The 20,475-nt window shown below is 39.7% G+C and overlaps 1 protein-coding gene across 2 annotated transcripts; it reads right to left on the bottom strand.

Annotated features, from left to right (window-relative positions):
* Positions 1–1,169: 1,169 nt before the first annotated feature.
* LOC311006961 (chloride anion exchanger-like) lies at positions 1,170–19,956 on the bottom strand. 2 transcript variants are annotated; one of them, XM_084000026.1, is made up of 21 exons: positions 19,697–19,956; positions 13,023–13,199; positions 11,379–11,518; positions 10,225–10,335; positions 9,972–10,132; positions 8,890–9,054; positions 8,644–8,796; positions 8,474–8,556; positions 7,493–7,640; positions 7,285–7,398; positions 6,579–6,656; positions 6,397–6,492; positions 6,179–6,285; positions 5,799–5,868; positions 5,425–5,517; positions 5,174–5,269; positions 2,555–2,782; positions 2,409–2,463; positions 1,923–2,068; positions 1,767–1,826; positions 1,170–1,588 (listed from the first exon to the last, which is right to left on the bottom strand). In XM_084000026.1, the coding sequence occupies exons 2-21, from the start codon at positions 13,151–13,153 to the stop codon at positions 1,562–1,564; spliced, it is 2,262 nt and encodes a 753-aa protein (XP_083856152.1). In that variant the 5' UTR covers positions 13,154–13,199; positions 19,697–19,956; the 3' UTR covers positions 1,170–1,561. The 2 variants fall into 2 exon arrangements, with proteins under 2 accessions (XP_083856152.1, XP_083856153.1); XM_084000027.1 differs by lacking the exon at positions 19,697–19,956 and adding an exon at positions 13,849–16,510.
* Between the last annotated feature and the right edge of the window lie 519 nt (positions 19,957–20,475).

Below are 20,475 nucleotides of genomic sequence, written 5' to 3'. Positions count from 1 at the left end.
GGTCGTTTTGGCTAACTTCCTGTCAGCAGATGGAGTTATTAGTCCCCGCCCTCGTCCCTACGTCACCACATTCACGCGCATCCCTTGGCTGCACAGAGAGGACCGCCCCTTTATGCCGTTCTCTCTCCTCATTGGATAAAGGTTGTAGGATACAAGGAAAGTTTTCTCCTCAGCTTACAGCAGAGCAGAGTGACTGACAGACCCATGTTTCAGACCAAACACGCTATATAAGTGATTGCTGTCGGAAGATATAACTATTTAAGACTTATATTAACACAAACATTCTGCTTACTTCTGCTTTAAGCAGTTACTTTTTTGTCTTGTCTTGTCTTTTCCACTTCACTTTGCCGCCTCAGCCTCTGCCTTTGGGCATGCAGAGGAGGTTGATAACCTTAAAGACTGGAACAGTAGCTGATGACCATTAACATTAGATATGCAGTCAATTGGAGCAATATTATCACTGACAACACTTGACACTGACCATGGCATTGTCATCATCAACATGATCATCACTTGCTCCTTGGTCATTTGCAGCAACTTATTCACTTTTTTGCATTATGCCTCTGTTGATTTCAATGACTCATGCAACTCCATGCTTTCATACATCTTTTTCCATCTTGGACACAGTTTTATTTGGAGTTCTTGGAGTTAATTATTCTGGAATTTATTTTCTCTAATTTTGCTGTCAATGAGTTTAGTTTGTCTTTTACCAAGCACATCAGTCCTACAGTAACTGTTTGGTTGTGTTCACAAGGCTCTCACTTGTGGGCCCCTGGCTGAAACAGAAGAAGAAGATGTGGACACATGTTTGAAAGACTGTGAAACTCATCAGCTGATCATGTTCCCTCAGCTGCACAGGTGAAATGACAACATTCGTACTGCCTACCCCACTCAAGTACACACACACACATATGCATAACACTGTAAGATATGCTCCTTTAAAGTGTTTTATACACCGTTGCCTATAAAGTTGGAATAATTTTGTTTTCAGACACATTCCTCTTTTTATTCCTATAATAACGATTAATTGTGGTTTAATTTTCGCAGCGAAATGTTTGTAAGAGATCGATCAATCACTTTATCTATCAAGAATCAATCACATTGTCAAAATCATTCAATAAGAAGACGTACAATTTTTAAAATTTTATTCCAACTTAATGGGCAACTGTGTCTTTTTATTTTGAATCGAAATATTCCCTACATTTGTCACAAATGTAGAGAGCACTGTTTTTTCTCACAACAGAAACATTACTTTGAGAACAGTCTATCAAAAAGATAATTTATTCTCATTATCAAGAAAATATGACAATACAGCATGTAAATATATAGTGCACCTAACATTTCTACAATATGTACAATATAAAAACAACAATACCATGAAACTTATTCTCTCATTACAGTAGTATTGTCGAGGTAAACTTAGATTGTCAGATTCAAAAACAGTAATTCATTATTCATTATAATTTATTGTACAGCATGATCTATAAAACATTCACTCTTTATGTCTTTGGTATTGTTGATGTTCTCATCCAGAGATCGTCATCATCTTCTCACTCAGAGGTCAGAATTTGGTTTCTGGATCTGGAGGCTGTTGGAGAAGACGGAGCTGCTTTAGTAAATTCCACATTTGAAACATATCAGGCTGTAAGAACATGGACATTTTGAAATAATGTGCAGTTTGCATCAAAGCTCAAGGCATCACACAGTCTGATAATATGGGAATTGCCATTAGAACAGGGATACAAACTATAAAAATGGATACATACGTTTCTATCTCTGCTCCTCAAGCTGCCTCCAGGGTGGTGAACTGTGACTGTTGTCATAATCTGCAGAACAACATGAAGAGTAATGAGTGTTCTGTACAAATTTACAACAGTATTACATGAATTTAGATGTAAGAGACCTTAATTTGTCTACTTCACCTTATTATAGTTGGATTTCTTTTCCATAGGCTCCGGGTGTTTCTCGAGGATGTGCAGCATGGCGTCGTGCAGCGTCAGGAAGAACATCGATGGCTGAACTTCATCATCAAAAAAGCAGCAGTGATGAAGTTTCTCCAGGATGTAAGCTGCAGGTGAGGAGAAGAAATGAGTCAAAGAACTCCCATGAGAGGTCTATAAGAGATTATACGTAGATATTTATATTTGGGAAATTAGAAATGATTCTACAAGGGATCTACCATGCATGTCACCATGTTGTTTATTTGTGAATACAGATTGTGGGATCTGTTGTAAAATCAATCATTTGAGTCAAATGGGAAGGTATGTAGTAAAAGTGCTGGGTCAACATTGTTTTAGACATGAGCACAAAATGAAATTACATACATGTGATTTAGCACATGACAGTGCATGTGGAACAAAAGGGTAGAAATAATTATGAAAGTATGAAAGCTTTAGTTTCATACTTACGGTCACAAGCCACAATGTAGACCTCAATTTCAACACGGATCAGCTCCTTCAGAGACTGCAAAAAAGAAGAAGAAGAAAGGAATATAAGTTGAAGATACTTAAAGTAACACGGCCTCAAATTACAACTGAGTGACTCCAAAACCTACGGTCTTCAGTCCCTTCAGAGCAGAGATGTCCAGGAAGGAGACAGCAGCAAAGTCCAGGATAAGGCTGTGGATGTCCACCCTAGGAACTATGATGTTGGCTGGAAGCTCGGCGTTCCAGTCGATCCGGGTGGGAAGGTCCTTAAAGTCAGTCGGCAGGTCCAGCTCCTCCATGTTGCTCTCGTCCTCTGACTCCTTGATTGGTCCACATGACGTGTTCAAGAAGCCTTTCTGCAAAAGGAGGTTTGATATATAATGTCATATTACAAAGTACATAGTCATAGCCACGCAGAGTGTTCTCATGAGAGTGGGTATGCTTCAATTTCCAACAAAACCTCTGAGATGGAAAAATGACTATTAAAGGGATAGATAGATAGGATTTTGGCAAATTGCCCCATTAATCCCTATATCTTTAGGAGTAGGTTCGTTACCTTTAATTGTCGGTGCAAGCTATTTTTAGAACGGTGGAGCAGAGAGGCGAGCTGCTCAGAGCTATGCTATAGAGGCTAATGGAATTTCTTGGTTTCCCTCATCAAACTCATCAAATACACAATCCAACAACTCCAAAAACGCTCTGGTGGACAAGTTGTGACCAACGTATTTGAGGCAACATATTGTGAGAGATGTTTGGATGTTAGCCAGCATCACAACTAAGCATAAAGCCCGCTAGCTTAATGCTAACGTATAATGTAAAACTCCATAGACAGGCTAACAGAAATTAGCCCGTCGCTATCGGCGTTACGCGGCAACCGACAGCCATAGCAGTAAAGCTAAGTTAAGTTTTGGTGACTTCGAGATGATATTTAATCTTTCTGTCTCCAAAAATCATCAGTTGCCTCCTGTGAAATGTCACCTACTGTGACAGCTGCCATAGCAACTGTCACCGAATGTTGACTGTTTGTCCGAGTGAGTGGAGGGGGCGGGGCTTAGCCATAGGTCAATTAAAGGTAACAAACCTACTCCTAAAACTATAGGGATTATAGCAATAGGCCAATTTGCCAAAATGTTGAACTATCCCATTAAAGCAGAAGTAAGCAATCCGGTCGTTTTGGCTAACTTCTTGTCAGCCGATGGAGTTAGCAGTCCCTGCCCTCGTCCCTACGTCACCATATTCACGCACATCCCTTGGCTGCACACACAGAGAGGACCGCCCCTTTATGCCGTTCTCTCTCCTCATTGGATAAAAGTTGTAGGATACAAGGAAAGTTTTCTCCTCGGCTTACAGCAGAGCAGAGTGACTGACAGACCCGTGTTTCAGACCAAACACTATAAGTGATTGCTGTCAGAAGATAGAACTATTTAAGACTTATATTAACACAAATATTCCGCTTACTTCTGCTTTAAGTAAATATATATAGCATTTGAACTCACACCACTTTTGCTAGATTGGTACATTAAACATTAGTGTACAAGTGTTTGCATTAGTAGGCTATAACTGTTAATGCAAACATTTAGCCCTACTATGTAGCACTGTTCCCTCTAAGGTGTTTTACTGCGCAATTGCGCACTGCTCCCCACCTCTTTGCGCAGAAGACAAAAAAAGTTGCGCACTCGAATATCCCCGACTAGTTTACGGTTTATTTCTCCCTAATGTGCGCTTCGAATTGTGAAATGTATGACCTCTGTGGGCGTTTATCACTGCAATGAGTGACAGTGACAGGGTGCTGTCAGCCAGTGATCATTAAAAAAACATGCCCACGTAGGCTAGTAGACACAAACAGCTCCTTCCACTGGAATAACCATTCTGCTTCAAGGAATTATAACTTAGACTCGTAAGAACGACAAAAACATCAGGTCTGTGTTGAATATTTCCACAATGTTTTCTAGCTACACCTCCTACACCTGTTTATAGGCTATTTGAGCTATTTACATTTGATCATTTTGTTCTTCCTCCTTTTGAAATGGTTTAATGGCGGGCTGCTGGAAAGTTTCCACCATGCACCACCAAGTTAATGGTACAATTCATTTGCATTTCATTTTGCATACTGTCTGTAAATTTGATTTTTCTGGCTTAATGACTGATGTGTCAACACTGCGTGTCTACATTGTCTTACAGCCACCTATAGGTCATGTGTGGGAGCAACAGGTTTTGCAGAGCAGGAACTGTAGTGCTGTTATTGTTTTACATGCACTTATTGTGGGTTATACTTGGGGTATAAATCGACTTTGAACTACTGACTACGTAGGCCTATGTCTGGGTAGTGCCCCCACCTGGCATAGATACAATGATAGTGCACCTTGTAAATCTTGAATGACAAGTTGTAAACATGTTGTAAACCTAACACAACAAACCCTCATCTTCTCAGCTCATCACACACCTGCCCATAATATGTTCACACAATTACTTTGTACCATCTGTTGAGAAAATGCCATTACAGTTAAGGATCATATGTGGGACTGGCCTATTAGTATACTAGTATTCTAAAACTTTATTTTCATACAGAATTCACTACTGTGTTCCCATGATACACATTTATTTAGTCTGTAACGAACACATTTCTCTGCTGACCTGATCAGGCGGAAACAGAAAGAGATAATAACGGTGTAAAACTGGAACATCTGATTCTTTTATGGTTCATGTGAAAGTGTTCACCACTGACAAAGATATGAGTCATTACTTACTGAGGTCCACTGCAGATCACCTTTCTTTAGAAGTTTGCGGATCATTCTCAGTGCTTTATTTCTCTTCCTCAGTATCCTTAGTGGGTTAAATCCAACCTGCGTGACAGAAATCACAAATAGGTCAAAGATAAAATAAGATATGTTTTCTAATCTATCTATTTACAACATGAGCTTAAGAAGTTAACTTGGTTATTTATACAGCATACTTTCTAACATATTATTAGTTATTCAGTTAATCTAATAACACTTACAGCTTCCACCAGCTTGGTCTTGAAGAACTCAATGTTTGCAAAGAAGATTGGTGACGGTATCCTGAAGATCTTCACTCCCTCTGGCTCGTATATCTGGGGAAAGTAGTTTCCATTGTACCAAATTAGCTTAAAAATAAAACATTTAAAATAAGATGAAAATATGACACAGAGAGGATCACAACAGGGACGTTTCCTATCACCTGTCTGCTCTTTAAGACTTTTCCTACATGTTATTGAATTGAACAAATTGTTATTGTGCTGATATACAGTATTAACTGTTATTTGTGAGGAGAAAGCAGAAATCCATTGATAAATAAGGGCTTTAAATGAATAGATTGACAATGGGGGGGACCTGTAAACAAAATCCAACTTACATCAATATAGTCTTTTCTGTCTTTGTAGATATCTGTCCCCTTGATGTTGGCCAGGACACTGCAGCGAGGACTGAAAGACATACAAACTTAAATTACAACACTTTGCTTTCTTTTTTTCAAGTCTGGTACAAATAACAAAACATAATAATAAAGTTTAAAAAAATAATAATAATAAAATCTGTGCTTTCAGCTAAATAGCCTACTAAGACAAGCATGCTAACACACTCACAAAGCTAACATCCTAATGTGTTAGCTGGTCATTTTAACCATCTCAGTCTGCTAGCATGGCAGGACAGGACATCAGGAAGCAGCTCAAACATTGCATTCATAAAAAAGAAAACTACATTGTGAAAAATGTAAAGACAAGAGTAAATACTGACAACTGAGTCCTGAGGACGACACTGAGCAGCTCCACACCGAGGCCTACAGCCAATCCGAGATCCAGCCCCAGTAAAATGGCTGCGATACAGGTACCTAACCACACAACCTGGACATGAGCAACAGTGACAAACAGGAGGGTTTTCAGTGACATATTTTTATCTCACAATCTAAAAACACAGAGATTTTAAACCTATTGTCAGATCGTTGATTGACTTACACAGTCTGGTTTGTCCCTCCTCCACAGGTATGGAACGTCTCTGACCTGCATCAGCATGCCCTTCAGATTGACGATGACCACAGCACCCAGCACGGACTGTTAGAACAACGGGTCAGAGGTCAGATTTCAGCCGGTTCTGAGTTTGTATCTTGGTAGAAGATGGGAGTGCTTCTGGAGTTTACCTTTGGTAGCGGATCAAGCAGGAATCCAATGGCCAAGGTGACGATCATCACTATGACAGCTGACAGTAAACCTGCAATCTGAAAAGGACAGAGGAGGTAGTGGGTTATATTACAGTGATGAGAAGTTTTTCTTGACACCCTATGGGTCCTTCATACCATATTAGTTTGAATGCCACATACTCTGATCTGATCACATGCATCCATTGACACAAAGAACCCAGGCTAAGAGCAAATGAACAACCTTGTACTGGTGTGACTGATGTTCCTAATAAAGTGCACTCAAGCAAAACACAGGTTCCTCATAATTGTTCTGCAAGGGATGGTTTGAACATCTACCTTGGCTCTGCCCAAATATATCAAAACACACCTAACAGTACATAAAGCTAATTATATCCCATTTGTTTAGGTCATACAAAAAAAATCAAAGAATAACACATTGTTGTTTTACAGGCCAGTTGTTTCCCTCCTGTTTCCAGCCTTTGTGATAGGCCTGAACTGAACTAAGCAGCAGCTGGCTCTAGGCAACCTTAAATATTTACCCTACAGACATGAGAGGGGTATCATTATTCTCTCTGGCTCTGAACAAAGAATACCCGGTACATAAGTAAGTTGTAAAGTAAGCCTTCGCTGTCTTCCAACTGGACTCACAATTGACAAGAACTTGTTGGGGGTTTGAGTTACAATTAGGTCAGATATGTTGTTTTACCTGTGTCTTTCCTCCTGTGCTTTCCTGCACTGCGCTCCTAGAGAGAGCCGTGCTCGCAGCAAAAGACTTGAAGGATGCTCCAAAGATGTTGCTAACTCCAAACGCTATCAGCTCCTGCAGCCAAATCAGAGAGAAAACATGTCTTCTTTATCACTATCACAGGGAGTTCTGCCTTAGTTCTGTAATTTTTTTTTTTTTGCATTGTTACCTGATTTCCGTCAATGGTGTAGTCGTGTTTTACAGAATAGACTTTTGCCACAGAGAAGGCCACAGCGAAACCCACTATAGCCATAGGAAATGCTTCCACGGCCGTGTCCTGGAAGATCTGCAGGTTGGGAGCGACTGGAGGCTCGTACCTGAAATGTTCCAGTCAGATTCAGTATTTCTCCAACATTAAGCATAATCTTTGATTTGAACTTTGCCTCAGATAACTATACATCATTGCCTCAGCATACATACTGTACATGGCTGACAGACACATTTGATATATGACGTGCAGGATTTCACTGACGATGCATCTGTGCATTTACTAACTTACAGTAGATAACACTCACCTGTTTACAGGTGTTGTATAGTGATGGGTGTAGCCCAACAGATACAATGATGTATGTTTTTTATGTCTTCATAATTTTGAACTGAATGACCTGGTTCAGGGAAACATGTGCTCTGACATGTGATGACTAAGCTGAACAACAACAAAAAAAAAAAGTATTTTCATTGCTCCAGGTTTCCAATTCTGGGGCTGTTGAGACTAATTTGGTCTGATGAATGAATGAATTCATTTATTGTATTTATTGATTTTCTTTGGCCACAGAGGGGCAGTGGAAACTAGGTGTAAATACAACACCACAGTCAGTATTTGTAATATGAAATACATACAGTCTATTATTGATCCTAACATGTTTAATTTCTTTTTTACTGAAACTGCCGGTTTACTCAAATCACTGAAATAGGATTTGCTAACAACTTCTTTCCATGAAGGAAAATTAAGATATTGATTTATTATTCAATTAACTGTCAGCCTATACCAAAACAGTTTGACCAAATGGTCACGAGGTGACATTGAAAATCTGACATTCATCTCAATCTCACACATCTCAAACTTTCACCGTGTGCACACTCACAGTGAATTAATGCAATGATGTGACATCAGAATTCTTGGCTTTGGCTAATTTGCAAAATCTCTTACCCTTTTGGAATATGGCCGACAATGTCAATGCCATATTTCGTCTTGAAGTCGAATGCATATGAAACTCCACATGCAATAACAGTCTGAAAAAGATACAGTACATAGATAAACAAGTGACCCGAATTGCCACCATTATGAGCAATATCTCAGGTTATGATCATGTTGCTCACCATGATAACCTCTATGGGGATGGGCACTGGTAGTTTGGACTTGAACCTGTCATTTAGCTCCTTCACGATGAAGACCACCACCATGATGACCAAAGAGATCACCACGTCACAGACATTGGTGGAGCTGATCTTGTTAAAGATGATCCCCAGTGTCTGAAAAGATTTTTAAAAAAGTTCCACCGGTCAAATAAATCATTCACTCCTAGATTATGATCAACATTAAACTTTAATCTTCTCTGTACTTACATGTATGATGGCGAGTGGTCCGCTGATGCCTGGAACAGTCAGTCCCAACACAAACTTGAGCTGGGACACCAGGATGTGGACGGCAGCTGCTGTGGTGAAGCCGGACACCAGGGTGTCTGACAGGTACATGACGACAAAGCCCACCTGCAGAAGTCCCATGGCCAGCTGGAGGAGACACAGATGTCAGAGGTTACCAGTGGTTAGCTGTTTCCAGCATTAGCTTCATTTGCAGATAGAGAGAAAATGTCCCAAATTGTAAAAGTCTTCTTTTTAAGCAGGTGTCTAGCACCCAAAATGCCAATAATGTAAATAACTGCCAATGATGTAATAATTTTTGCCATTTTAAATGTGAATAAGCCAATAATGTAATGATTTGGCAATAATGTCATAAAATGTTTGAGCCAATAATGTAACAACTTTTATTGCCAGTAATGTAATAAATTATTATATTATTGGCCTATTACTGGCCACTATTGGCCTAATAAAAACCCCTTTGAAAATGTTATAACTGGTGCCGATATGTAATAATATATTTTATTTTTTAATATGTTACAACCTCAATGTGATACAACGAGGTTCTTGATCCTACAGTATGCTTACTTCCTCAGTTTGCAAACATATGTGAGAAAAAAAGTGATACACTGTATATTAGGTTGTTTTTATACTTGGCCAATAATGTAATAACCAGCCATTGTATAAATGTATTACATTGATGTAATAATTTATTACATTATTACTGTAATTTAATAATGTATTTCATTATTTCATTACTAAAAATGTTATTACATTATTGGCTCGAAAATGTATTACATAATTGGCTGTTATTATGTTTTGGGTTGTTAGAAAGGTTAAACTAGAATTCACCCATAAATGTCAGGAAAGGATCATAATGAAATTTAAAGTATTCTGACCTTCGATGACAAAGGTCAATGGGGTATAAAGGAGCAAAAGTAATACACACATTGTCCAAGTCTATTAAGGATAATTATAAGCTCTGTGCCCTGGTGTAGGAGGGTTTGCTCTGTAACTCTGTCATCACTTGACAGGTTTAGTGGTGAAGTGGTTGTGTTGCGGTGTTTAACCTGCATGATGCCAGCAAGGAAGGTCACAGACGAAGCCACCAACACTCTCTGTTCATCTCTCGTCAGGCCTTCAAACCCTGTTATGTTTGCGGGCGGACCTTCGTCCGGGACCAGCCTGGTGACCACCGAGCCGATCATCAGACACAAGACTGGGAACGGCCCTGCAGGGAGAGACAGGGAGAGAGAAAGTTACAGTTACAGCTTTTGGTGAACACGTCATGGATGGAGAGTTGCACGCTCACGCCTGCCTTACCTACGGAGATGTGCCGGGAGGTGCCCAGGAAGAAGTAGATGATGACAGGGAAGAAGGCAGAGAAGAGCCCATACCAGGGCGGCAGTGAGGCCAGCAGGCAGTAAGCCAGGCCTGAAACACAGAGAAACATCCAATGGTGGTTAAGCCAGATCCCATCATGATAGCCATTTTTGGGGTAGTGGGAGAGAACAATAAAAAATCTTTCTGGAACCAAGCTCAAAATGACTAAATTTGTCACTTTGTTAGCGGGAAAATTTATTCTTCTCAATTGGAAAAATCCTGGACTTGAGAAATGGGCTCTATGCACAGCTCCACTACTTCCTGAACTTAAAGCTGCTCTTTTATTTCCTTACATTATTGGACAAATTGATTAATCCAGGTGTGTCTGAGTAGTCACAATAGTCAGACACACAGGAAATAAAGGAGCTGCCTTCAGGAAGTTCAGGAAGTAGTGGAGCTGTGCATAGAGCCCATTGAGATTTACAATATGTGGCTCCTCAGATACCCTTGAGAAAATTTGGAAGCCGTTCATGACTACATTAGAAATAGGCTTTCCCCTATGTTTCCCCCCTGTTTAGTTTAGTTTAATAAGGGACAGTGTGCAATTACATTAATCATTTGCAGAAAAAAAATGAAGAGATGGTTGCACCACATTTAGCTCACAGCTAATGAGATGCAATGGACCTCTACAACTTGATATCCCGTGTAGCCTATCACAGTGTGCTAATTTCTTTGACTTTTTTTTTTTTTTTCATATTATGCAACTGCAAAATGCAAATGTGTTTTTTTTTTCCCCCTTTTTTGTTACAATATTTTGGGTTGCTACAAAGGTGAAACTGTACTTTACATGTTTTTCTTGTACTGTCCCTTTCTGGTGTTATTTTTTCTTTACATTAAAAGAGCCTATAAAAATACTATTTTTTTAAACTCCCTAAATTCTGAAAGTCTGACAAATGTGTTTCCTGTGACACTGTGTTTCTATGAGTAGTCAGTGCTGTGCTATGATGGCGCTTTTGAAAAATGATGAACCTTCATGTAACATGTTTATCCTCCAATAAGAACATCCCTAGTTGATGTATCATCATCATGAGGTTGTATCTCAGAGTTCATCTGTCAGTCAGATGCTTGGACATGAACTTGCCGTTGATATTTACCTTGCAGAACAGCGACCAGTCCAGTGCTGACTCCAGACACGATGTCACTGAGCAGCCACTCTTTGACTCGATAGATCTTCATCCAGCCAATGATAGGCAGGAGAGACAGAGCTGCATTCTTGGCTCGCTTAGCATCACATCTACAGGGTAAAGACACAAATATAAAGTGAGCTCCTCTTAAGCACCTGGATGCATTATATTATGAATTCTAAATGAACTGATTTAAGATTTTTACAGGTCAAATAACATGAGACTAATTTCTATGGTGGCCCTGAGGGTTCAATGCACTGCAAGCCAAGAAAACTAATACAAGGACACAGACATGCAACAAATTCAAAATGAGTGAAGTGTTTCCAGAGACAGAAAAAAGTGACAAACCGGTGCAGCACGCTAAGATAACATCAGCATAACATTTTACAATACACTAAAGTAAGTAATTGTAATAATATGTGAATCATGTGATATTGATGTTATAATAAAACTTATTTTCAAACCAGCATTGAACAGTAGCTCTGTGGTCTGTCACTTTTTGTGTGTCCCTGAAAACACTTCCATTGTGTTGGGAGTTTGGTATTATGTGTGTGTTTTCTAATTGACACAAATAAATGCATTACAACTGAGGGTTCCCTCTTCTTCTGTGTTGATTCATAAAATATATATTTGTGTCTTTAAGAGCCAAAAACCATCTCAGTGTCTCCTCTCTCAGGCTTATCTCTGAAGTGTTTGTAACAACAGTTCAGTGAACCAATCAGGTTGGTTATTTACTGAATGAATTTCCAAATCTGTCCAGGTAGGCGGGGCTTGGTGACTACTTTATTGTGACACTTTAGAAAGTCACAGAAGTCTGTGGCCAAGTATTCTCTGTAAATACTCTGTGATACTTTCAGAGTATTAATATAGAACCTAGAGCTGATTTATAATCAAAGAAAAATGAAAATATCAATTAATACATTATAGGAGCTTTAAACTTAAAATTGGCTCCACCTGGTACTTACTCATAAAGCAAAAAAACAAAAAAAACAACCTTTTTTATATTGCTGAATAATATTAATGTTAAGCAATGGATTTGAATACTTTTTGCCTTTCTGCAAAAATGTTTTTGTGTAGCCTATCTGTCATACACAAAAATCTGTTAGGACAATCCACCTACTTACTTGATGTAATCAACAACTTCTCTCAAGGAGCTCATTAGTCGCTATTTATGAAAAACTTATAAGAAAGCCCCATAGAAAGTTGGTAACTTTAAAAAACCCAGTACAGAAAAGCACCAGAAAATCCCACACACTGACCATCACTTGAACTAACTTTATTTTATCTTATTAATTTGGTGAAAGTTTGAGAACCTAAATATCAAAAATAAAGTGATCAACAGTGTGTAAAACCCTTTGATCAATACAAACACAATCTTCATCTTCATGAACTGAGATGTTATTAAAGAAGAGGTACAAGCACAGCTGACTTTTCATTTGAAAAACTTGACCTGGACCATTGTGATTTAAACTGTAATAATGATCCAGGTTATAGTACTAAAACTTTAATACAACGTCTATATTCTCTTGTAGTTAAAAAAAAAAAAAATCTTTATTCATATATTGTATTTATGTATCAAAACAAATCAAATCAAAAGTATTGCATGTGCCTTACTTGAAATACTGCAAGATGTGGTTCGCCAGGGTCTTGCGTCGCCTGTAGACCCTCTCATGCTGCTCAGCGAAGGACTCCTCCGAGTACAGCGGCCTGGCCACCACATACTGCTTAGCTCCCGCTCGCATCATTGTGCCTCTGCCGCCTGGAGGACCGCTGCTTCCCCTCTATGTGGCTCTGAGATCCATTAATCACATTAGGTTAGGAAGAGGATCCTGTCCTGCCTTTGAACATTACTTATCAAAGAGCATTAACAGCAAACAACAAAGGTCCAGACCCCTAAAGATACAGGCAGCGCACATAAACCAGGTCGGGACCTGCACTGTCCTAGGGGCGAGAATTGTCAGGCTTCATTTGAGCCCTAGACACAGATTAACACCAGAGAGGTTTTGAATTTTAACACTGAAATGTCTCAGCTCCCTGTGACTTTCCCAAGATCAACCCCTCATGTTTCAGATGAGAGGCACTCGGGGAAATATTCACTTCCTTCATCTGGAGCTCAAAATACATCAGCTGCTCCGGAGGTCCGGCTCCTTATGAAGATCCTCCAAGTCTTCTAATACCTCTCACTCAAAAGCTTCAAAAACATCTTCTTTTTTTTTGCAATCAAATTTTTATTTTCATTTTCATTAAGTCCAACAGAAATATTTCAGGGGATACAATATTATTAGAATGGATTCTCAGAGAAAGACAGCTGGCCCAAGACATAAGAACATGTCATGGGAAAGAACACAGTGAAAGTATTGATGATAATACAAAAAAATAATAATAAAATAAATGCTTCCAAAGCATCTTCTCTCAGGCTTCATATCCTTCTCCCACATACCTGACTGTGCACTAATCTGTCCCAAATCCAAGCGTCCCAAAGCGTCCCGTCTCTCTTCCACCTCCTCCAGCTTCTGAGGATCAACTGGAACCTCAGACGGTTTTGCCATCAATAAATGCCACCGCTGCCGCTTATCACGACTGTAATTATTAACAGCAATTATGATGAACTCCCTGCTTCGCGCAACGGCTGAGCGCCTGGCTTATCCTTGACCATTGTTCTGACTGATATCTGTAACCTGCAACTTTCAGTGGAAGCTTTCCGCCCCCGTGGAGCATTTGAAAGATATTGTACCAATGGGCAGGAAAGGGAGGATGTGGACAGGACAGACAGAACAGCACAGGACAGGTCGGTGTTATGAATTGGAAATCAAGTTACTTTTTCAGGAGGGGAAACAGTGCAAAGGGTCGACTGTAGTGCTTCTACGGCGCACTGCAAGACTAAAAATAGTTTGTGAGCTGCAGGAACTGAGTGTTTGTGGGAAAACTGTGTTGTATTACAAATATTGAATAATCAAGAGTGTGATAAGACGCTCTGATAATCAGATTAGAGACTGACTGACAGACAGACTGACATCAGATCAGACTGACCTTTAGTGTTCTTCCTCTCACAATGTGGACTAGGTCTGATTTCACTGGAAAAAGGTTTTCCAAAATCCAGTGTAAGGAAACACCAGCTTGAATAATAGGACCAGAAACTGTAGTCTGAGGTGTTTATAGAGGGTTTTGCAGTGTGTGTGTGTGTGTGTGTGTGTGTGTGTGTGTGTGTGTGTGTGTGTGTGTGGTTTCAGTGGAAGCAGCTGGAATGCAAACATTACGGGAAAGTGTGTGAATGACCTCATTGAAGTGTCGACTCTGAATTAAGTGATGCCTGAGCCTGCTGTTTGTAGAGGATCACACATAGTTGAGGTCAGGTCCATGGGAAAAGTGTGTGTGTGTGTGTGTGTGTACAAAAGCACAAGTATACAGTGATCTAAAACAAAAACTTTTAGAGATGTTCCTGTTCCTGTCAAAAATGTTCTTACCCGATGGTGCATATTTGTGAATTCAAAGTGTGTGTTTGGATGAAATCCCACGAGAGCAGAAGTAGCCTAATAAGCTCCCATTTGATATAAATGACAATGAGAAACCAGTGTAATCAGATCTGGCTCTGGTCAGACCAGTCTTTGTTCTGTGGCACCATGACGAGTGATAAGCCACAGCACAGTGATCAATGTCTGATTGATGCTGGACACTTTCCACTCGAAAAAAAAAAAAAAGAACGTGGAAGAAAGAACAGTGTGTCCATGATGGAAAAAGTTTAGTGACCAAATTTTATTACGCATGCAATTACACATACTCACAAACTACATATGCAATCCAATCTCTGAATATTATCTGTTATTTATATCAGAATTAAATGCAATAATATTGATTTAGGTAATGCAGGTAAGTGCTAAGCCCCCTCCATCCCTGAATGACTGTCCAATCACAGCTCAGCAATCATAATTAGCTGTGTGAATAAAGTTGTGATAAAGGATGGTGCTGTTTTTATCCTCTCTAAAACCAAAAATAGGATAACTATACTTGCTTTAGTGCTGATAAATAAACAACAATTTTCAGAGGAAGTCAGGTGTATTTTTTTTCTTAATAATACAGATTAACAGCTGGGCAAAATACGAGTTTCAGGAGAAAAACTAAATGTTTTGAACAAAATGAGTCCTGGGAAGAACAGGAAGTATGTTAATAACAGATTCTAATGACAGTGGTGTTCATGCCTGTTTAAAGTGAGATGTGAATCTGGAAAAACCTGATAATTAAAATTATAAACACAGAGGTAAGGACCCTATAATAAATAATAATTATAATGAGGTATTAATTACTGATTAAAAACCAGCCAACAATAAACACAAAACTAGCAATAATTCATTAATCACTTACATCAAACTGAATTATCACTAAGTGATGTTTTATTAATTAATCTTATAATTACTATTTGTTCTGTGCAAATTTGCAGAATTGCTTATTTCCGCTATAACCCTAACCACAAAATGAGAGTGAAAATACTCTATGGTATAGAAAACACATATTGTATAAACTGTAATAAAAACACTACCCCTGTTGTACCTCATAAACAGATTCGTAAAAGCAAATTAAATGCATTCCTCTGGAACTGTATAACAATTAAAAATGTGCTCAGTGCATCATCATTTCCTTATCAGACAGAAGAGACTGTGCTGTTACTGTGAAAAGGTAGGACAGCAGGGTAAGCAAGTAAAATATCTCTCATCATCCAGTCCTTCTAACTCTCCTGCTACAACTTTTGCTACAATAAGAAAATGAGAAGTGAAAAGAATAGCATTATGGGTGTGTTTGTGTTTTTATGTGTGTGTTTTTCTTCAGAAATCTACAACTCTTTCAGAGAACAGGAACAAGTGGTAACTCAGCGCACACAGAGTGTCCTGAACTGTCCTGCTGGTGTGAACAGGATGAGGTGAGACTGACAGAGGATGATGAAGTCAGGGAAAATAAGTCAGAGTGATCAATGTGAGGTTGTAACACTGTAAAATCTCTGCTCTGTCAGTCATGACTGTCCTCTTTGAACAGTGTGCCCATGGAAATTGTATATATTTCTTACAGCTAAACCACAATAAAAATCATTGTGAATAGTTTTTGCTAAGAATGTAGGGGCGAATCTTAATTTACTATAGTTTCAGAAAGTATTCAGACCCCTGCCTCTTTGTCCAGTGAACTCAACAACAGTTTGGCCAGTGGCGTGCACAGGGGGGGGGCAGGGGGGGCGGTCGCCCCCCCTCGTGGCCCAATTGTTGAAAAACGCGTGCTAAAGTGCCCCCTGGGAGCCAAAACGCGCGTTAAAGTGCCCTCTTGGAAGCCAAAACACGTGCTAAAGTGTCCTCATGGGGGGCAAAACGTGTGCTAAAGTGCCCTCTAGGAGCTAAAACGTGTGCTCAAGTGCCCTCATGGGGGCCAAAACGTGTGCTTAAGTGCCCTCTAGGAGCCAAAACGTGTGCTGAAGAGCCCTCTAGGAGCCACAATGCGTGCTAAAGTGCCCTCTAGGAACTGGAAAGCGTGCTTAAGTGCCCTCTTGGGAGCCAAAACGCGTGCTTAAGTGCCCTCTAGGAGCCAAAACGTTTGCTAAAGTGCCCTCATGGTAGCCAAAACGTGTGCTAAAGTGCCCTCTAGGAGCCAAAACACATGTTAAAGTGCCCTTGGAAGCCAAAACGTGAGCTAAAGTGCCCTCTTGGGAGCCAAAACACGTGTTAAAACAGGCCACATCGATGTTTTTTAGTCTTAAGGTATTGATATTATAAAACAGGCCAAATCAACGTTTAAAAAGGCCAAATTTTTTTCGCCGCCGACCTGTGGTCGCTGGCCAAACGCACCATGTCGCTACAGTCTCACTCTTTTCATTTTCTGAAACTTGGCAGCCCTGAAAGTGCCCTCTAGGAGCCACATCTAGGAACCAAAACGTGTGCTAAAGTGCCCTCTTGGGAGCCAAAACACGTGTTAAAGTGCCCCCTTGGAAGCCAAAATGCGTGCTAAAGTGCTCTCTAGGAGCCAAAACGTGTGCTAAAGTGCCCTCTTGGGGGCCAAAACACGTGTTAAAACAGGCCAAATCGACGTTTTTTTAGTCTTAAGGTATCGACATTAAAACAGGCCAAATCGATGTTAAAAAAGGCCAAAATTTTTTTTTTACTTGGCAGCCCTGAAAGTGCCCTCTAGGAGCCACATCTAGGAGCCAAAACACGTGTTAAAGTGCCTTCAGGGAAGCCAAAACGCGTGCTTAAGTGCCCTCTTCAGTGGCGAGGACGCGCTATTAGGTGCCCCTTTTTTTCCTTTTCGCCCCTGCCCTTCAAAAAGTCTGTGCACGCCACTGAGTTTGGCACAGGGGGACTCACATCTCAAAGATGACTGGAGCAAACAGGAAGCACTTAACCACAGCAATGTATAATATAAGGTCGAGTTTTAGCTTTATTTAGAGAGAGAAAAAATAGAAAATGATAATTAAAAAAACACAAATGTGCATTTACTTTTACTGAATGGTGGTCAACACATTACTGTACTTGATAACAATCAATAACAACATTTGCTTTCCACTGAAATATACAAACTTGCACAATGATAACCTCTTAATTAATTATCCCCATAATGGACTGCACTTAAATAGAGCTTTTGTTGCATAGACAATCACTCAAAGACTTGACACTACAATTCACATTCACCCATCATACACACAACAAACAGTTACAATAGCCTACAGTATAACACACATGTATTAACACTTAAAGGGATAGTTCAACATTTTGGCAAATTGTCCCATTGCCATAATCGCTATAGCAGTAGGTCCTTTAATTGTCAGTGCGAGCTATTTTTAGAACGGCGGAGCAGAGCCGTGAGCTGCTCAGAGCTACGCTACGGAGGCTAATGGGATTTCTTGGTTTCCCTCATCAAACTCATCAAATACACAATCCAACAACTCTGACAAAACTGGACAAGTTGTGACCTGCACATTCACCACGCTATGAGATAATAACAGAATGTTACGAGACAGAGTTGTTTTACCTTTTGCCTTCAGGGACAGTTTTTCAGCAAACAGTCTCTGTATTTACCTCAAAAACAACTCTGTCTCGTAACGTTCCATTATTATCTCATAGTGTGGTGAATGTGCAGGTCACAACTTGTCCACAAGAGCGTTTTGGAGTTGTTGGATTGTGTATTTGATGAGTTTGATGAGGGAAACCAAGAAATCCCATGAGCCTCCGTAGCGTAGCTCTGAGCAGCTCACGGCTCTGCTCCGCCGTTCTAAAAACATCTTGCACCGACAAATAAAGGTAACAAACCTACTCCTAAAACTATGGGAATTATGGCAATGGGCCAATTTGCCAAAATGTTGAATTATCCCTTTAACACCAAACCACAGGTTGGATTAAGGATGTCAGTGCTACACTACCTGAGTAAACAGCTGTATAGTATCATTATTATCTGACTTTTCTATCATCGTAGAAAACAACCTGATGTTTGTTATAGTGGTTACTGATCACATACATGTTTTCAAGTGTCCTGCGCACAATACCACCACCCTGAACTGAAGCATCTACACAGACTTCAGCTGTCACTCAGTTGACTGATATCATATTGATTTGACTCATAGTTTCATGTAGCCCTGTTAGATCTTTTCTGTTTGTTCTAGACATTACAGTGAATGATGCTTTACAATGCTTAAGGTAAAGTCTTCCAAGGGAACCATAAAACGTGTAGCCACATCTTATGTACACACTGTAGGATGAATATTAACAGTTAACACCCAACGTATCCTGTTATCTTTTCCAATAGACAGCGAGGATAATTTTGATTAGATTAGGAAATGTTGAGAAGACACAATACAGACATTCTGCAGATTCTTACAGGGGAAGTTAAAATGAATCACAAGTATCGGTAATACACAGCATCAAAACCAAGATTTGACTTGATTTGAAAGAAGTAAACCTATCAAAATAAACAAATGTGTCTTGACACATGGTAGGTGTTTTCATGACACAGACTTTAAACCCATCACAGGCAATAAAACATGCCATAAATAGCAACAATCACCGGAGCGGATTAAGCCGACAGTCAACAGAACTATTCGCTAATCTCAGATGTAAGGTTTGGTTATACAGATAACAGGTGCAATTAAAGATGAATGATAGTGGACTGATAATCAATACCAACAACAAAGTTTTGCCCCAGACCGACAGAACAGATTTCACTAGAGTTTCTATGTAACTAATAATAAACGTATTAATTCAACCAAAACACATCAAGTCATCAGATGCAGAGAAGGTGTAAAAAGTAAAGATATCACTTACTGAAGGAGACAGGTCCCTGAACTCATCATCAGGCCTCCAAGTGTCTTTATGGTTGTTCAAGCATTTCTCCACCTCTTGATTTTACGGCTTTGCCAAGAAAACTGCAAAAGTGCTGATAACAAAATCAGCGTTCACCAGAGGAGCACAGACTGCTGTGATGAAACACTTAAGCTGTGCATGTAAGCATGTTTTGCCTCTGTGACTAATGTTACCAGCCATGCAGTGTGTTCCTGGGCAGCAGCTGGATCGGTCAGGGTTGAGGACAGAGACTTTTCCTGGACTGAATGCCAATGACCGGTGCAAAGTTTCCAGGTTCACGTGAGCTGTGGAAAATCAATCATATGTACAGATCAAACATGACAGAGTGTAACTCCGACCTGTAACAACATACCTGATCACTGAGGTTTGTTTCGTTTTTGTTTTCCAGAATACGGTCCAAAATTTTATTCTAGTCAAATATATGTGTAGTTTATGAATGAATGAAATATTGTATAGATGCAAACATACTCTTTATCAATGAAAAAGATTCACTGTGGAGTAAATCAAGACATAGAGCAACATCATTATCTTCCCATTATCAATGTTTTGTTGGTGAGCAAACTCCCAACATGTCAATGTTGACTTGACTCAACCACGGCAGTTCTGAGCAGGATTCCAAAACAATCAATGAGTAGCCTTGACTTTAGTTGATAAGATGTTCTTTAATTAGTCCCATGATGTGGAAATTTCCAATGCCAATCCCATGTTATGAAATGTAGTGACTTGGTTTATTATAAAAT

Source organism: Trachurus trachurus (assembly GCF_905171665.1).
Source record: "Trachurus trachurus genome assembly, chromosome: 23".
NCBI lineage: Eukaryota > Metazoa > Chordata > Actinopteri > Carangiformes > Carangidae > Trachurus > Trachurus trachurus.
This window is presented reverse-complemented; position numbering and strand designations above follow the sequence as displayed.

Coding starts and splice junctions, on each gene's coding strand:
- LOC311006961 (XM_084000026.1), bottom strand. CDS start 13,153: ATGATGCGAGCGGGAGCTAAGCAGTATGTGGTGGCCAGGCCGCTGTAC. Junction 10,336..11,378: donor ACTGGTCGCTGTTCTGCAAG/GTAAATATCAAC, acceptor TCTGTGTTTCAG/GCCTGGCTTACTGCCTGCTG. Junction 8,797..8,889: donor GACCACTCGCCATCATACAT/GTAAGTACAGAG, acceptor AAATCTTTTCAG/ACACTGGGGATCATCTTTAA.